The sequence below is a fragment of the Camelus dromedarius genome, chromosome 21 (genome assembly GCF_036321535.1).
Source record: "Camelus dromedarius isolate mCamDro1 chromosome 21, mCamDro1.pat, whole genome shotgun sequence".
Taxonomy (NCBI): domain Eukaryota; kingdom Metazoa; phylum Chordata; class Mammalia; order Artiodactyla; family Camelidae; genus Camelus; species Camelus dromedarius.
This window is the reverse complement of record NC_087456.1, coordinates 22,367,760-22,386,622: the sequence shown is the minus strand read 5'-3', so window position 1 is coordinate 22,386,622 and position 18,863 is coordinate 22,367,760. Positions and strand designations below refer to the sequence as shown.

General features: G+C 36.1%; 1 protein-coding gene across 4 annotated transcripts in view; it reads right to left on the bottom strand.

The window, feature by feature from the left end:
- The window catches only part of NVL (nuclear VCP like), a 79,307-nt gene that overhangs the window by 57,132 nt on the left and 3,312 nt on the right, over positions 1-18,863 (bottom strand). For 2 of the 4 annotated variants that reach the window (XM_010992698.3, XM_031438440.2), the window contains exons 2-12: positions 18,574-18,647; positions 16,611-16,663; positions 16,426-16,525; positions 13,063-13,120; positions 12,081-12,353; positions 9,662-9,791; positions 9,379-9,455; positions 8,712-8,846; positions 7,179-7,280; positions 6,907-7,024; positions 2,074-2,218 (exon numbers count right to left, since the gene is read on the bottom strand). In XM_010992698.3, the coding sequence (XP_010991000.1) occupies positions 2,074-2,218; positions 6,907-7,024; positions 7,179-7,280; positions 8,712-8,846; positions 9,379-9,455; positions 9,662-9,791; positions 12,081-12,353; positions 13,063-13,120; positions 16,426-16,525; positions 16,611-16,663; positions 18,574-18,647 (1,265 nt within the window). The remainder of the gene's footprint in view (positions 1-2,073; positions 2,219-6,906; positions 7,025-7,178; positions 7,281-8,711; positions 8,847-9,378; positions 9,456-9,661; positions 9,792-12,080; positions 12,354-13,062; positions 13,121-16,425; positions 16,526-16,610; positions 16,664-18,573; positions 18,648-18,863) is intronic. The other 2 variants (XM_031438441.2, XM_031438442.2) reach the window with 2 other exon arrangements.

Below are 18,863 nucleotides of genomic sequence, written 5' to 3'. Positions count from 1 at the left end.
ACTTTCTGAATCTAACATGAAGAACAAACTGACGAAAGGCAGTCGTAAGTAACTGTAGGTGCCAAAAATATCTGGATTTTATTTATTAAGTACAAAAGAAAAAAAAACCTTCAGAGGAGAGAAGTCTGACAAATTTCTCAAGTGATCAAACTTATCCGTAATACAAACTGGCATTACAAACCTCTTGAAATGATGATCTAGGACACCTCACCACCTATGTAGTTCTCTTGCCCAAAATGTTTAACCTGAATCTGATCATGAGGAAACAACCAGATGAATTTAAATTGTGGGGTAGTCTACAAAAGATTTATCTGGACACTTCAAAAAAGTCAATGTCATAAAAGTACTCCCTCCCCTCAAAAGGCAGATTAAAGGAGATTAAAGGGACAGGTAGACTAAACAGCAGGTAACTGGAGTCTAGGTAAAACAAAAAAGCTAAACAAAATGAAAGGTTAAAATAACTACAATGGACACTTTTGGGGCAATTGGGAAAATTAGAATAGACTATATATTAAGATAATATTATTGTCAGTGTTAAATTTCTTAAGTGTGGAAAATGGTACAATAATTACGAAGGAGGAGTATTTAGGACTGAAGTGTCATGATGTCTTCAACTGTCCTTCAAATGGGTTGGCAGAAAAAAAATAGATATACACAAAATGCATATACATATACATACAAATATAGAAAGTAAACACAGCAAAATGTTAACAAATGGTAAATTCAGCTAAAGGGCATACAGATATTTTACTTACTATTCTTTCAACTTTTTGTAGATTTGAAATTTTTCAAAATATGGCCATCTGTTGATGATGAAATCGTGGATTGATAAACAAAGAATTTTACCTAGTGAGGATGATGAACTCCACTGTGTTGTCTCTCTCTACCATTAAGTTCGGCACTTAATCAAAAAAAAGCTTGATACAGGATACAGGCCTTATTTCTTTCCTACTGTTATTATAAGCAACCTAAAAGCAAGGACTTCTAATTCTTTATATTCCTCATATTACCTGTCACAGTGCTGTATGCACACGCTATACACTCAGTACCTGTTTGCTGAACAAATACAAACAACTTAAGTATTAAATAATATTTTGCTGCAGATATAAACACATTAGTAAACAAGCCTGAATGACTGATTAACTATGTAAAGATTATATATGTGCGAATGCAATTAGCATACCTAGAGGTGACACTGAATACAACAGTTAAAGAAGAAACTGCCAAACAGTTAAAAGTTGAAGCCACATTAAGCGCCGGGAAGAAGGGAGGATGACATGTTCCTTCCTAACGCTTCCTCCCACCCACAGTGCCTCCTGATCACTTTACATCCTGCATTCATGAAGTCTCGAGTTCTGCATCTCTTCCTTTCTTCCCCGGTCCCACGACTATACTTTCACTGCACACCACTTTCCTTAAGAGCCACTGGCAATTGTGTACAGCAATTTTGTGTCTAACTTAAAGTCGAGTCATCATAAATACGGTATTTTAGAATATTTCTTTACTAGATTTTCTTTACTCCACCCCCTGAACAGTGCCTCCTGAGATACTTCTGGTTACTGAGATACTGGTGGACGTTTCTTTGTTCTATGGACATTCAACCCCAATTCCTAGGAAAGGCTGGTCCCGCAGCTTTCAACTCTCTGGCTCCATTAATTTATTTGTCACAGAACCTATGATCTTAGGCGGGTCAGTGCAACAGGTTAAATTACAGTACTGAGATTTAACCTACGTGTAGACCAGTGAGCAATGCTCTATTCCACAGCTCTAGACACTGTCCTAGGCTGATTAGCCATGTAAAAACCAAAAGACACTGTTAGTAAGACCAGACAAATGAGTATGGAAACATAAGCCCATCATCACTACTGAAAAAGCAGCCTGAAACAACTGCCGTATTAAGAGTAAATTGTTTTCTTAAGCATTTAATGTAGGCTTTTCCTTTCCAAATCCATTTCACTGGCACAAAAAGAGAGAGAGGAAAAAAAGGTTACATGGTATTTCTCACCCCTCATTTTCAAAGCATTCAGTTCAGATGACGTAGTAGCATACAAACTTCATTCTATAAGAGTGTACCTTTCCCTGGATGCTTCATCTGGGATACCTAGGCATATTTCTCGGTCGAACCTTCCTGCACGTCTCAAAGCAGGGTCAAGTGAGTCTGGTCGGTTAGTAGCTCCAATGACTAGGACCCGAGCTGTAGCAGCCACGTTATTCAGATCTAGTAAGAAGCAGACACAAGAATGAGTGGTAAACAAGATACTTGACATTAAGGACAATAATGCTTACACAAGTATTTCTAATATGTGAAATATGGAGGAAAATAAACACAAACTTTGTCCTCAAGCAGTTCACAATCTACTGAGAAACATATAAGACCAATCTTGTGAAGTGTAGGAAGTATAAACAAAGCACCTCAGTAATACAATGGAAGGAATTATGAAATCAGACTGAGGAATCAGGGGGAGGTTAGGGAGGAGACAACCTTCAAGAAAAGGCTTGAAGGGTGAATAGGATATTAATAAGCAGAGAGGCAGGTTAATGAAACTCTACATGGAAGAAATGGAATAGTAAAAGGACAGAGGTACAAACAGGTGTGGCATGTTTAGACAAGGTAAGTGGTCCAACAACAGGGCATCTGGGCAGGATAGATTAATAATGTGTCTCACACTCACAGAATTCATTTGAAATAGGGCATATAACACAGTTACACAGCTTACTCTAAATACAGATTTTTATTAATAAAAAGGATGCAGGGACTAAAATGTATCTTTCACAAGCATTATTTGTCTCAACTGAACCAGGGTTGACTAGTAGAGAGCCTGAATTACACCCCTTCACAGGCAATAAAAAGGTACTAAGATGTTAATCAAGTCCTCTAACAGCCAAGTTATGAGGCGATTAAAGTATATTCTTTAGCCAACAGAAAGCCATGAAAGGCTTTTCTGATAAGATTTGTTTTAGAAAAATAATTCTAGTAATAATTCTGAACAGAGTATAGAGGAATAAAAGCAAAAAGAGTTTGCTGTGATCTAATTATAATTATCAGGTGAGAAATGAGTGAAGTAAGGCAGGAACACAATAAATAAAAAGGAAAAACCCAATTTTAGTACCATGTTATAGATGGACTCAAAAGCAAATGATTCAATGTGAAGGGTGGGGGGAGAAGAAGAGACAAAGACCACTCAGTTTGGATGCTGTTAACTAAACTAGGGAATACAGGAGGGACGTCAGACGGGCAGAAAGGGCCACAGGGGTAGCAAGAGGAGCTCCGGACATGCTGAGTGTGAGGGGATTTGGGGTAGTCACATCCAAGTACCCAGACAGGCAGGTGGGTATGCGGATTTGAAGCTTACCAGAAATCATTAGGGATGCAATTCAAGAGCTTTCCAATGAAGGGCTAAACAGGAGGTAGTTGGGAAGTAGGTAGAGGGCAAGAAGGAAAGCAGATCAAGTGTAAACCTTACAAGATACCTTTAAGGGATGGGAAAAAGGAGGCAAGGAAAGCAGGACACAGAGTGTTAAGCCAACAATGACAAGGACCAGGTGATCACAGTATCAGACGCTCTCAACAACCACCACCGCTAACACTCACTGGGTGCTCGCCATGTGCCAGGCACTACTCCAGGCACAGTCCACACCCCCAGTTAACCCTCACAACAACTGTAAGAGGTAGGTTCAAAGGGTGAGGGCTAAGAGTAAGCCAAAAGATGTGGCTAACAGTGACTGTTAATGACTTTTCTATGATTAGCTTCAGTGGAATGGTTAAGGCAGACAGACAATTATGGGACTGGGGTTACAGAATAGAATGGAAATAGAAACATATATTTAGTTGGCATGATACTCTTCCAATAAATTTTGGATTAAAACGAAGACAGGCATAAGGTCTATGTTTGAGACCGGAAAGCTCTTTAATACTTTTTGAAAACTGAATAAAAGGAATCAGCTAAAGGAAGAGATTCGTGCTATTAGAGAAAATCCTTGAACAAGCAAAAGAACTTTACAGGAAACGAGGTGATACCTCATAATTAAGGGAGCACCATCAGCTACAAACCTACATTCACAGGAAGATGTTCTTACACTGAACCCTCCCTGCGCTAATGCTGTATAGAGCCAAAGCTGCCCCACTGAGGACTCACGGATGCTCTTATTCCCACAGCGCGAGTGACCAAGGGTAGGAGTTTGCTTCCTTTTTCCAGTTCATGTTGCTCAAACACTACAGTACCAGTGACAGGCTCTGAACGTATCAAGGGTTAATAACAGAATTCAACAAGAACAATTATGAAAATCTGTTAAATCCTCCATAATGAAAAAACCCTTCCACAGGAAATCAATACTTAGCAACGTAAGTGCCATTTCAAATGCTACCTTTTTTTCCTTCAGCTCAGCTAGGATTGGTTAACCACTACAAGATAAATTCCATTCTCTTTCTGCCTCTTCTAGAGGATTTGATCATTTTAAATTGAAGTTATGTTAGCCAAAAGTATGACTTTCAGAATACTACAGAAGAAATTAAGTTTTACTTCTTTTCACACAGAGTGAAAAAAAAACTAGTTAACATGTTTCTGGGATAATAGCTCTCATAAATTAAGAAAGCATTTGTGGACAGCTCACTACCTGCACCCGTGTAATTAAACATCTGGATTCTGGCCTATGCTTTGCCAATGGCTCACTGTAAGCACCTGGCCATTAGCTCTCTGTTCATGTTTCCTCAGACACAAAATGACGATATTTTAAGATCCTTCCCAGCTCTTAATAATCAGAATTATGTCTGAGTTTAAGTTTTTAAAATTAGGTAAAACTAGTTTTTTAAGTAGTCTCTTTAATTATCTTGTTCATACTAATTTACTTAAAAGTTTTAAATTACTAAAATTTCATATTGGTAGACTCTGCATTAGTAAAGTTCTACAAAACACCGAGGAGCTGATCATGTACCCTGCCATCCTCACCCCTAAGGTTGCCTTTAAGAATTCTTGCCTGAAAGCCATCAGGGAGCTTGAGTCTTTGGAGCATTAGCTGTGCATTCTCCTTGCTTCGTGCTCTGCAAGGCACTGTACTTTCCTTCACCACGACCCAGAGTCAGTAGATTGGCTGCGCTGGGCATCAGCCAAACAGACACAAGTTCAGTTCAGTAAGAGGATAACTGTATAAGTTGAACTGTTTAACGTTTTCACTATTCTGGCTTATAAAGGGGAACCTCAAAACACCCAGACAGAAATACGCCAAAACCCTCAACAAACAGGCTTCCAAGATTTTCAAGAAATAAGTTATCTGCTTTTAACCTGTACTTGTTCATTTTTTCCACATTTTAATATCTCTAAAATCGGAATGTTTCTACTATCAATGTAGTAAGCATTATGTCATACTTTGGTGTCTTGTCTTTTTCCTTTTTGAAGGTACATAAAGTAATGGTGTATGTTATAATTGATGATAAATTAGCTTCAATAAAGTGGTAATTCAGAGCATAGGTCTTAAAACATGGCAAGGAAATTTTATATAAAAATATAGCAGAATAAGCAACCTACAACCTAGCATCACAAGGAATGTAAAATACGTACTACTTCAAATTTCCTTGTGTACACAAAACAGGCTATTTCATAGTAGGTAAGATCTAGTTCCAAAAATTCTACTCGTGCTGATTCCCTTCCTCCAAATTTGCATCCAAATGCCATTAAACAAAACAGATAGGAAGGAACTGCAGTATATTTAACAAAGGATTTATTTCCATAATATATTAAAATATAATACTCATTTAAAAGAATTTTTAAAAATCCAATAAACATTGGGAAAAGGATGAGGAAAGGGATTCTGGAAATCATATGAAAAGCCAAGAAAATATGGAAAGATGATCAGCCTCTGTGGTAATCAGGGAAATGCAAATTACAACAAACAGATATCAACTTTCATCCCTTAGATTGGCAAAAATTAAAACAATTGATAACATTCAATGTTGTGAAGGATCTGGAGAAAGGGTGACTCTTGTATAGTATCGGTAAAGATGTAAATGGCAAAGTCTTTTTAGAAGGCAATTTGCTACTTCCTATAAAAATTTTAAATGCAAAATATTTAACTATCACTTCATTCTAGAAAAATACACGTGTAGCAAAAAGGCCCATTTAAAGATACTGCCGACAGCTTGTTGAAAAACAAAACCAAAACAACTTAAATATCCATGGAAATGGAAACATTTAAGTACAGTATGATAAATTTATCCTAAAGAATACCAAGCAGCAACTAAAAAGAGGTAGATATAAATACATTAAAATGGCAACATTTCCAAGACATATTGTTAAGATACAAACACAAGTTATAGAATAATGTGGATGGTGCAATCCAGTGCTGTAAAAAGCGAAACAATATGGTTAGTATATTTACATATGTGTGTAAATGTATTAAACTATTACTCAACCATAAAAAAGAATGAAATATTGCCATTTGCAGCAACATGGATGGACCCAGAGAATATCATACTAAGTAAGTCAGAGAAAGACAAATACTACATGATTATCATTTATATGTGAAATCGAAAACATAATACAAATAAATCTATATACAGAACAGAAACAGACTCACAGACATAGAAACACAAACTTATGGTTACCAAAGGGGAAAGGAAGGGAAGTGGAGGGATAAATTAGGAGTATAGGATTAACAAACTACCATACATAAAACAGATAAACAGTAAGAATTTCTTGTTTTAATCTGTAATGAAAAATAATCTGAAAAATATATATATAAAGAAATCTGTAACATATACTCCAAAAAATTAATGATGCAATCTTTAATGAAAAGGAAAAACTTCCTGTCTTTTATTCTGAGTTTTATGCTATTTGAATGTTTCATATCTTCACACTTTACACTATCAAAAAAAATTATTATCTTAAAGTGAATTCATTATTTTAAACTGACCATCCATGCAGGTAAGGAGCTGGGCCACAATTCTTCGTTCCATGTCTTTTGAAGCAACTTCTCTTTTGGGGGTAATAGCATCAATTTCATCAATAAAAAGGATACAGGGTGCATTTGACTAGAAATAAGAATATCAAAGAAAGACAATCATAAATGTATTCCATACTGCAGCATGGCGATGTACATACATTTTTAAAAATCTTAAAAAAAAAAAAAAACTTAACGTTCAAGGATCATTCACCGAATAACCTGGCAGTCATCAGCTAACTCACCACAGCCTGTTCAAATAGTTCTCTCAGCTTCTGTTCAGATTCTCCAGACACCCCAGATACAATCTCTGTAGCAGCTACTTTCAGAATTGGAAGGTCAAGCTCCTAGGGCACAAATACATAAAAGAATGACCAAATTTTCACTTTCCTACTTTTTTCCTTATTCAGAACTTCTCACAAAATTACATTTTTAAATGACTAATTTTCTGAGGACTTTCATCTTTCTGTGTTGGTCCAATGAAAAGTATTACTTAAAAATCTACAGTTTTATCCAAACACATTGACTGGATACCATGCCTACTTGTTTTTACTTTACAGACGTCACTATAAAACACTGTTGTTATCTCTTCTGAGTAAAGGGTCTGAATATTAAGAAACATGTTTCCTCCCACTTAGAGCTGAGCCAAAGCGATTGTATCTGTTATTTATCTGCTGGAAAGGACACAGCAGGGGTTGTGACACATGTGTCTCCCACACAGCTCACTGGCATTTCTCCTGCCCTGAACCCAGAGCAGCAGGCAGTTACTGGTCAGAAGAGGCAGGTGCTTTAAGTAAAGGAACAGAAACCACTGCTGTCCCACCAATACAAATGGTCACAACCCTGCCTGAGCCCTGCTATTCTTCGGCTATCTTGAAATTTCACTTCCTCAGTGATACTCTCTTTGACCCTAACTTGTAACTTGGGTTAAGACAACATACCAATGACATCCCACACAGCATTCTGCACTTCTTCTGTCTCCCACCCACTATAACTGTAACTATGAACAACATTTATTTGTATGAAAGACTGTTTAATGTCTGTCTCTCATATTTGATTGGAAAATTTCTTAAAGATAACAAGTGAGTTTGTTGTACTTATCACTGTATTTCAACATCTGGCATGCAGCAGTCACACAAAAGATTTATTCAACAAACGAATACATGAGACAAATGGCTCAAGTTATCCTCTAAAAACAATTTTCTTTCATCAAGCACTATTTATTACTGATTAGTATAGTATGCTATTTTTCAAATTGAAGTTCCTTGGACATTTTGCATTTTACCACTCAATACAGTTTCTGAGAAATCTGATGGAACTAAAATTAAGATTGCTAACTTTTTACTTTGTTAAGTAAGTATCTATTACCGCCATTTTAGAAAGGATATTTTAACACTAAAAAGTAAAAACCATGACTCTGAAAATGAAAATTCTGAGTAAAGTTAGCTCTATAAAAAACAGTACAATTTTGTTTCCTTATTTTACTGCTCTTGAAAAACACTGGCTTAAAGAGAGTAAGAAATAACTGAAATGTAAAATAATGTAAAAAAAGGGTTGTTTACAGCTATAGTATTTTGCTTCCCACCCAATCCTTGCCACATAAATAACTGGATGCATTAAAAAAAAAAAAAAGTGTCTCACAAGTACGAGCATGAAGAGATTAAAAAAAAAAAATGAAGAAGGGATCAATCCTCCTGAGAATATGCCAAGTCTGGTTCAAGATGACCAGAGAGAAAAAATAAAAATAACAAAAGCAAACAAGTGTCAGCAAATCTCACCCCAGCAATCGCATGTGCAAGTAATGTCTTCCCACAGCCTGGTGGTCCATGAAGGAGAACTCCGCGAGGGGGTATGACACCCAGGTGGTGGTACACCTCTGGGTGACGCATGTGTATGAGCATCTTGCAGACCTCCTGGCAGGGAATAAATAGGAAAGATGTCCTTCACAGTCTCAAAGAGAATTAACGTGGAATGAAATGTCCTATTCTTTGGAGCAGCAAAATATAATAGAGTATTGGCTTTTACACTTCCACCTGAGTTTGAACCCCAGCTCTGATATCTGAACCTCTCTGAGCTTCCACTTCCTAAGCTGTGATAGTATCAACCTTGCAGATATAATGAAAAGTAACTAGCATGGTAAAAGGAACAGAGTAAACACACAAAAGAACAAATGGTAACTGTTATTATTATAACTGTGAAAGTAACATTCCTTATAAAGCATCTATCTTATGCACATTATAATTTAAATGGTGAAAGAGATGTAAGTATTATGGTTCTTTTATTCCTCAACACTCTGAAAGGTACAGTCAGGCTTGCCCTTCTCACCTTCTGGGACTCCTTTTCTACACTCAGTTCCTAACAGACACAAAGGGGAAGGCTTTGCTTGACTATCTGATTGGCAATATACCCCTCCCTCTGAGTGAGAAATTCTGAATTTGAACTAACTTTTAATGTTGCATCATTGCCTCCAACATCTTCAAACTTCACGTTGGAGATTTGCAGGTCTAGGCCCCTGGCTTTGGCTGGTAAACAAAAAAGGAGGAGGTGATAAGATTAGTGATTCAGTAGTAACCCAGAACTATACCGAATAATCTTTAAGTAAACAAAGCTCCATTAGATACTAAAACATTTTCTCGTGTATGTCACTGCACATAGAAGGTCCCCTAACTGAAACAGTTTGTATTCAGAGCAAACACAGTCGCCACCCACCACGAGACTCGCATCTCACCTTTTTTTTCCAGGATAGCTTCTATTTCTCCATCTACCTCCTGAAGATCTTCTTTCTTCCTTTTGCTTCCTTTGCTATTTAGCCTGCCTTTTCTTTTTTTATTACTCTCCAGAAGAGAATCTTTTGAGTCCTGGGAAGAAATTTAAATATGCCATGCTTGAAATTATAATGCCAATAATTTTTTAAAAAGATGGGCATTGTTTTAAAAAAATCCATTCCTGCCCTAGCACTTTCACCCCTGTTAGCTATTTCCAACCTCTTTGCTTAAGGATGTTCTCTGCTTGGGGATGTCATGCACAGCTGATATCCTAACATTTGAAAACCTCCTCTCATCTTCTAGTTATAACCAATCACTTCTTCACACTCCCAGAACAATGAACTTGCAACTTTATTAAGCGTATCATAACCTGCCTTGTATTCACATGCCTATGTCTCTCTCATTGAATTGTGGGCTTTTGGATTTAAGACACTAAAGTTCATCTCACTGACTCTTTTACATAGTTGGTGTTTATCTGCTGTCTGACCAATCACTAAATTAAATATGACAGAGTTGCTCTGACAGCCATAAAAAAGTATTAAGCCAACGTAAGAGTCAAGCTCTTTCCCTGACCTTGTCAACCACAATAATGTTCTTTAAAGACAAAATAATTAAATAGACTTGGAAAAGGTCCATTAATAATTCAAAAGGGGAGGAAACGGGTTTTGCCAAATCAAAGAGCTTGGTGCCTGAAAAACACTTAGAGCACTGCTGTCCAAAAGAAAAATACCATCCACATATGTAATTTTAAATATTCTAGTAGCCACATTCAAAAAAGGAAAAAAGAAACAAGGTGAAAAAATTTAAAAGTCTATTTTATTTAACCAAATATACTTAAAACATTACCATTCCAACAAAGTCAGTATAAAAAATTACTAATGAGATGTTTTGTATTGGTTTTGTAGTAAGTCATCAAAGTCCAATGTGTAGTTGATGCTTATAGTACATCTCAATTCAGACGATAAAAGTTTCAAAACTTGAGTCGTATTTAGATTTCATAAAATTAACAGCTGAAAAAGCAGATTCTCATACCCAATTTGTTTCAAACATACTTAGAAGTTTTCTAATAACTTAACTGTCTTCAACTCCTCATTGGCATTAGCCTTATCTCAAGTGCTCAACAGCCACATGTAGCTAATACTTCCCACACTGGACAGTGAGCCCTGGGACACATTCACTCTATTGGGAGACAGATTACCTTAAACTCCTTCTCTGCCAGGTGCAAAAAGAATTAGGTAAGAATGATGTCTACTGTGTTCAGTTTGTGATAATTCATCAAGCTTTACTTTATGTATGATATATTTCAATCTAAAAAGGTTTAAAAAAAGTTGTCTACTTACTCTATCCATTTTCATAGTGTACCCATTTATGTTGGATTGGACCCCTCAAGGCATCATCTTAAACTGAAAATAAAGCACACTGCTGTTTCAGCAGCTGTCCTCCCTTCTTCCTACGCCCATCCACTTTCTGTAATACACACCCAAAGTAGTTATTCTTTAACTCTCACTAGTAAACGCATCTCAGGAAGTTTATCAGGCACTATTTCAACAAAATGACTACTATATGTTAGACATTATTTTAGCCAGGAACACATTATGAAACAAAGTCCCTCCTCCCCTGGAGCTGCCATTCTAATGAAAACAAACCAACTAAACAATTATACAGGGTCATTTTAAATACTTAAAAAAAAAAAGTGATTATTAAGTACTTTAAAAAAAAAAAGCAAGAAGGGCTAGGAAATAGTATCCAATGTGTTAGCGTACATGTCAGGGAAAGCCTCTCTGAGAAGATTACATGGGAAGAGAGGTGTGAAGAGCTGATGGAGTGAGCCACCGGAATCTGGGGAAAGGTGTCCCAGACAGAAAGTACAAGGGTAAATGTCCCAAGTGAGAGGGTGCTTGGTATGTTTTAGAAACAGGAAGCAGCCCAGCTGTGGCTGAAGCAATCTAGGAAGTCAGGGAGGAGGGGAGCAGGAGATAAGACTAAAGAAGATGCCAAATCATATGGGGCTTTACTGGCAACTGCAAGATCTCTGATTTTAGACTGAATGAAGTCATTGCAAGGGGGGGTTTAATAAAAGAATGACAATGATTTGACTTAACTTGTAAAAAAAGGTATCTGAGTGAAGAATAAACTAGGGGGAAAGGAATGGAAGCAGACTCCAGCTGGAAGGTTATTTCAGTAGTTAAGGCCAGAAAGAGCAGAGGCTTGGACTAGGATGAAAATCATGGTGGTAGTGGGAGGTGATCAAATTCTATATGTATTTCCAAGTTCCTGTGTCTTTTACAAAACACAGGAATGTGCTTGTTGAATTCAATGATTCAATGAAAAGGTTGTAATGTGCTCTGACCACGTGGGGCTAAAACTTCATTATAAAGATACCTCTATTTCAGATATTGGCTTCTTATGATTACTTTTCTCATCTGATAGGTCCGAGAAAAAACTGTCTTTCCTTCCACCTGGGGTTTTGTCAATAAACCATCCTCCTTCAGAACTTCTGGCAGAGGTCTTCAAAGGAATGGAGCCTGTTTTGGAAGTTATCCGTTCTGTTGAAACGGCGGTTTCTCTTTGCTCCATCTCGGGAGTACTTGAAACAGAATCAGGATTTCCTTTACGATATAAGGAGAGCAGGGAGCTGTTCATATGATTTGCTGACTGGCAGAAACATGAGTTTAGCATAAATTACTCAATAGGTACTCACGAAAGTTTGATTATCTATATTAAGAAGCTTTCTCCATTTCCCTTTCAACACCTCCTCTCAAAATATTTACAGTCAGAAAATATAGATGTTCAACACAGGATAATAGTCAAACCTTTACTATTAAATAGAATGCACCCCCTCCAGTCCAGGTTAATGTACAAATTTATAACTAGCAATTAAAAACCAAATAAGAGTGGTTGTTTTTAAAAAAATATAATAGAAGCAAGCATGAAAATGAGATGGTAGTCAATGAGTCACTACTACCCCACCGATTCAAACTGGATTAAATCTAACAGTATCATCATGACTTTGTTAATAAATTCATACTGCTCTTTAATCCAAGTCTATTTATTGGCAATGCCACCTCTTCTGCAGAAAATGTGTACTTTTCTCCATTTTTATTATTAATCCCCCTTTCTATTCTTGTCTGTCCTTATTTCTGGCCATTCTCTTCCCCTCTCTTTCCCTGTATAATAGGCTATGCACACCAATACTGGAAAGATGGCTAATTCAAGAGTTCATCAATGCTGTACCCAGGAAATATTCAATTATCTACTGATGAAGATGTCAAAAGTCTCTTATTCTATTCCTTACTGATCTTTTCTATGGAGGGTTCTTAATGATTTTTAAAAAATCAGTTTGTCCATTAAACATCTGGCTTACCTGTGGATCTGGGTATTCTTCTGCATTTGAATCATCATCAGAATAGCTTTCAGTATACCTTAGTAAAAATAAGAAAAGAAATATTTTAAAGTTTTCTCCCACATCCTAAAAAATTACTACTCAAAACGAGAAAATATACTGAGGCAAAATATTATGGTGGTTAAGAGCCCAGGGTTTGGAATCAGAGAAATGTGGATTCAAAATCCAGCTTAACCAGTTACCAGTTTCTACTCAACCTCAGCTTCCTTACCTATAAAATGTAGATAATAAATAATGTCCATCTCATTGGTTTATCAGAGGATTGAAAGAAAGCTTGCAAAGTCCTCAGCACACAGCAAGTGCTTAAGAACCTGTGGTTACCTTTATCCTAGCAAAGTGACATACAAATTTCCATCAGATCCACGGGTCTCATTTAGGAACGTAAGATGCCAGTAGAAGAAATATTCCCACAAGCCATAATTAAGCAGTTTGACTAACAAATTCAACATGGCCAAGCCATGTGACCAAATGTAACTTTTCTAAGACCATTCATGAGAAATGAAGGTACAAAGAATTTTTCATATAATCTGGCCAAAACCAAGTATTAAATCCTAATAACTACAAATTGAGAATGCAGCCTCAGTTCATTATTACTGAGAGTTGGTATCTGATAGCTTCAAGTAACTAGAGGACTACACTACTATTTAATACAGCTTTTTAGAAAATAAATAAGGACTTTTCCTAAGTAAAAAAATGCTATGCCCCACCTTTATAATTAAGACATGAATTCTTTTGTCATTATTCATTAAATTCACTTTATATAATTTGGGGCTTTTCTAATCAATGTAACAAGGGTGGATTATTCAAACATTTGGAAAAAAATTATTTTGCCCTATAATCTATGCCCTACAAATAAAATTAATTATAAGTTAACAAAATTAATTTTAAAGAGTTAAATGAAATAGCATTAAAGTATAAGAAAAAAGTACAGGTAATTATTCTATATACTCTTGTCATAGAGATCTTTTCTAAACATATCAGCATAAACCATAAAGGAAAAACTGAAAGATTTGACTAGGTAAAGATGCAAAACTTATCTAATCAAAACACACTAAAAACAAAAATAAAAATCAAATGGCAAACTGTGACAAGCATCTGTAATACATACAAAAAGAGGTGCTATTTTATACAAAGAGCTCTGACAACTAACAAGGAAAATTCAAGTAGCTCTCAAGTGAAAGACAAAACCCATACACAAGCAATTCACAAAGGAAACATGAAACAATAAAAAAAATTTAACCTCACTAGTTATCAAAAAATCACAAATAAAAATTATATGATCAATTTTTGTCTATAAAACTAGCAGAGATTAAATAATAGTATAACTAGGATTGCAAAGGTAAAGAGAAATGCAGTCTTTATACAAAGATGTTGGGAATATAAACCGAGGCAACTTTTTTTGGATGGCAACTCCAAATGTACCAGGAATCTCAAAAATATAAATCTTTTTGACCCTAGAAATACTACCTCAGGAATTAACATAAAAAAAGAGACATGTGTACAAAGATATATGCACTAAAGGATTATTTATTACATGTACAACAGTGCAAAACTAGAAACAACTAAATGTTCACAAATGCAAAACCTGTTGTGAAAATTATAGTAAACCCAAATGCAAAAGCAGCAGCTATAAAGAATTAAAAGGAGCTATCACCACAGATCCTATAGTTATAAAAAGGAAACAAGACAATATTTTGAAAACTTTATGCCAACAAATGCCACAGCTTAGGTGAAATGAACAAATTTCTTTAAAAGTACAACCTACCAACTCTGATAAAAGAAAAAAATAAATAGGAAGAGTCCTAAATTTTGCAAAATTAAATGTTATCAAACTCCCTTCCATAAAAAGACTCTAGGTCTGGGTGAATTTAAGATGAATTCTAACAAACACTCAAGAATGAAATAACAGTAATATTACACAAACTTTTTCATTAACTAGAGACCCAAAAAACCCCATTTTCCAATGGATATTATGAGGCCAGTATAACCCTAATACCAAAATCTGACAAAGACACTGCAAAAAAAGAAAGGAAAAGAATTCAGACCAATATGAATACAGATGCAAACTAGGAATACTAGGAAACTTCCTCAGTCTGCTAAAGGGCATCTATTAAAAAACCTATAGCTAACATCACATTTATAATGAAAGACTCTAAAATTAAAGACTGACCATATCAAGTGTTGGTAATATGTGGAACTAGTGAAACTCGCAAATACTGCTGATGTAAAGGTAAAATGGAAACACACTTTAAAAATAGTTTGGCAGTTTCTTATAATGTTAAATACACAGTACCATATGACTCAGCTATTCCACTCCCAGGTATTTACCAAAGAAAATGAAAACATTCTCCACATAAACTCCTTCACATAAGTGATGACAGCAGCTTTATCTTTAATAACCAAAAACTGGAAACAATGAACTGTCTAATAATAGATAAATGGATAAAAAATCACGGCATGTACATACACACATAGAGCAGTAAAAAGCAATGGAACAATGACACGCATAATGTTGATAAATCTCAAAATCATTATCCTGAGTGAAAGAATCCAGATTTTAAGAATATATACTCACTGATTTCATTTATATAAAGTTCTAGAAAATGCAAATATATAGTGACAGAAAGCAAATCAATGGCTGTCTCAGAACAGGATGGAAGGAGAAATAAATTGCAAATGGGCACAAGAAAACTTGTGGGGTTGATGGAAATGTTCAGTGTCTTGCCTTCAGTGATGATTTAATGAGCATATACACACGTCAAAACTCAACAAATAGTACATTTTAAAAATGTACAGCTTATTGTATGTCAATTACACTGCAACACAGTTATAAACAACTTAATATTATTTCCTAAACACAAAATTAATTGGCAATTCTTATGTACTTGCCATTGTATTAGGGCAGACAAAAACAAAGATAATGAGACAGTTCTGTTGGAAATGCAAACACGTAAACAAATAATCTCCAAGCCATATGACAGAAGCATTGTAATAAATATCTTCAACTAGGAGTTAAGGAAACACTGAGAAAGGAGTCCAAAAAGGCTTGAAAAGGCAGTAACATAGCCTTTCGAGGCTAAGCTTATAAAGGAAATAAACACTCCAGCTACAGAAAACTACCCCTACAAAGGCACAAAGAAAGAATCTAATCTCTTTGGGGAACAGTGAGCATTCAGTACGTCTGAAATAAAAGACTGGAGAGGTTAGAAAAGTGTAACGCAGGGCCTCATTGGCAATGAAGAGCGACTAGAAGTTTTACAAGCAGGAATGAAATATGATCAGGTTCATGTTTTAGGAAAAAACCCTCCATTCTGTAATCCTTACTCATTATCCTCTTCATTGTGTCTTGCTCTTTTGGCCAGGTGTTCATCTTCTAATTCTGCTAGGTCCTTAAGTCCTTTTTCACTACTAATTATGCTAAATACTGAAACAAAAAGGAAAAGCCATGAGCTAAGGCAATTCTTTCTACGATTTTATTAATAATTCAGGTCTACCACTAAAAGACTCACCTTTTTCTACCTGAATCCTAAAAGCATTTCTTTTTCTTCGACCATAGTCTATACTGGAAAATATAACAAGAAGTTTAGTATAGTGGTCCTCATCAATATTTTTCCATTAAGCTCAATCTAAATTGATCACATAAATTTGCAAGAATATACGATTATGCCATTGTATTCACACTGACAATAACCTATTTCCAAACAATTTCTGACTTTGTATTTTTACTACTGTAATTTTTCTTGATTAAAAATGAGGTTATAGCAGCAGCAACATTGCCAGCTTATACTGAAGAAGACAGAGAAGGGATGAAATGAAGGAAGGCCGTTGGACTTTTTGGATTCTACAAGACAGGCCAAAACAGCAATGCAGCTGCGAATACGTTATCCTTCAAGAAAAGGGAAGAAGGACTCCAAAGGAGGCTCCAAAGTTGGCAGGGCTACCACTGACACCACACATCCAGAGGCACAGGCCCAAGGAAAGGCACTGTCTCCTCCTCAGTTCCAGGCAGGGCAGTCATCCCAGTGAGCCCACGGGGGAGAGCATCTGGCAGAGCATTGAGCTAAAGAGGGATTCGCCCTGCTAGGTTTCGGACTCGCTTGAGATTATGACCCAATTTCTCCCTCTTGGAATGAGAATGTCTATCCTATGCCTGTCCCACTATTGTATTTCAGAAACAGATACCTTGTCTGATGTCATAAGTTCACAGCTTGAGAGAAATTTTGCCTCAGGAGAAAACATACCTCCAGTCACACCCATACCTGAGTTAGATGATATTCAGGTAAGATTTTGGATTTAGAGTTGATGTCAATAGGTTAAGACCTTTGGAGTCTCTGGTATGGAGTGAATGAATTTGTAAACAATAAAGACATGAATTTTGGGGGGCAAGAAGCACAATGTTATAGGCTGAATTGTATCCCCCCAAAATTCACATTTAAGTCCTAATCCTCAGTACCTCAGGATGTGACTGTATTTGGAGATAGGGTCTGTAAAGACGTAATTAAGGTAAAATGAGGTCATCTGTGTAGGCCCTAATCCAGGATGACTGATGTCTTTACAAGAAGAGATTAGGATACAGAGACACACAGAGGAAAGACCATGTGAAGACATAAGGAGAAGACAGCTATCTGCAAGTCAGGGAAAGATCTCAAAAGAAACCAGTCCTGACAATGCCTTGACCTTGGACTTGAAGCCTCCACGACTTTAAAAAATTAAATTTCTGTTGTTTAACCCACCTAGTCTCTTTTTAAAGGCAGCCTTAACAAACTAACATACAGACTAAAGAGAGGAAGAAAATAGACACTGAAATATACAAAGAAGAGATAATTAATGAGGTAAAATATCAGAAGAGGCGGGATTAGAGGCACAAGAGAAGGATTTAATCTTCAGTGGAAAGACCAAACAAGTGATACATTTTTAGATAGTCAAGAAGTTGAGGGAGATCATACCTGACAGTTTTAATTTTTTTGGGGGGGGGTGGGTGGGGGTAATTAGGTTTTTACTTATTTTAATGGAGGTACTGGGGACTGAACTCAGGGCCTTCTGCGTGCTAGGCACGTACTCTATCACTAAGCTATGCCCTTCCTCCACTAATTTTTTAATGAAGCAAGAAAAGAAGTAATACTCCTGAACAGGCAATAAGGTACTGAAACATAAGGAGTCATTCCCCTTAGTAACAAGGACAGCATACTGTATATAACAGGTGCTTGACAAATGTTTGTATTAATAAATTGAATTATAAACTTATGGACTGGTAAACTAATGCCAGCTATTAACATCAATTGGAAATGTAGGCAGAACAAAAACTTCAAAAATGGTAGGAAAGAAGAGGGAGGGTATATAGCTCAGTGGTAGAGCACATGCTCAGCATGCACAAGGTTCTGGGTTCAAACCCCAGTACCTCCATTAAAAATTTTTTTTCTTTTTTTCAATGGTAAGAAAGAAAAGCAAGATCTGGAGGCAAAATTTCTTTACCTGTACATTCTTTGTAAATCAGATGCTAAAACTCCAGTGTCCACATACTTGCCACATCTGTTACTGGTGAGGTACTAAAACAGAAAACACAATAAATACGAAATAATATTTCAAACTTGGTGATTTTAATCAACAAATAATAGATTGAGCTTTTCAAACATGTTTTACTTTAATGTAAACTCTTCATCAATAAAGCATACCAGAAATATACATAAAAATCACTGAATTAAGTCAAATCAAAGAATTTAACTGTTATTAATCACCATGACAACACAAGAACAGTAACTAGA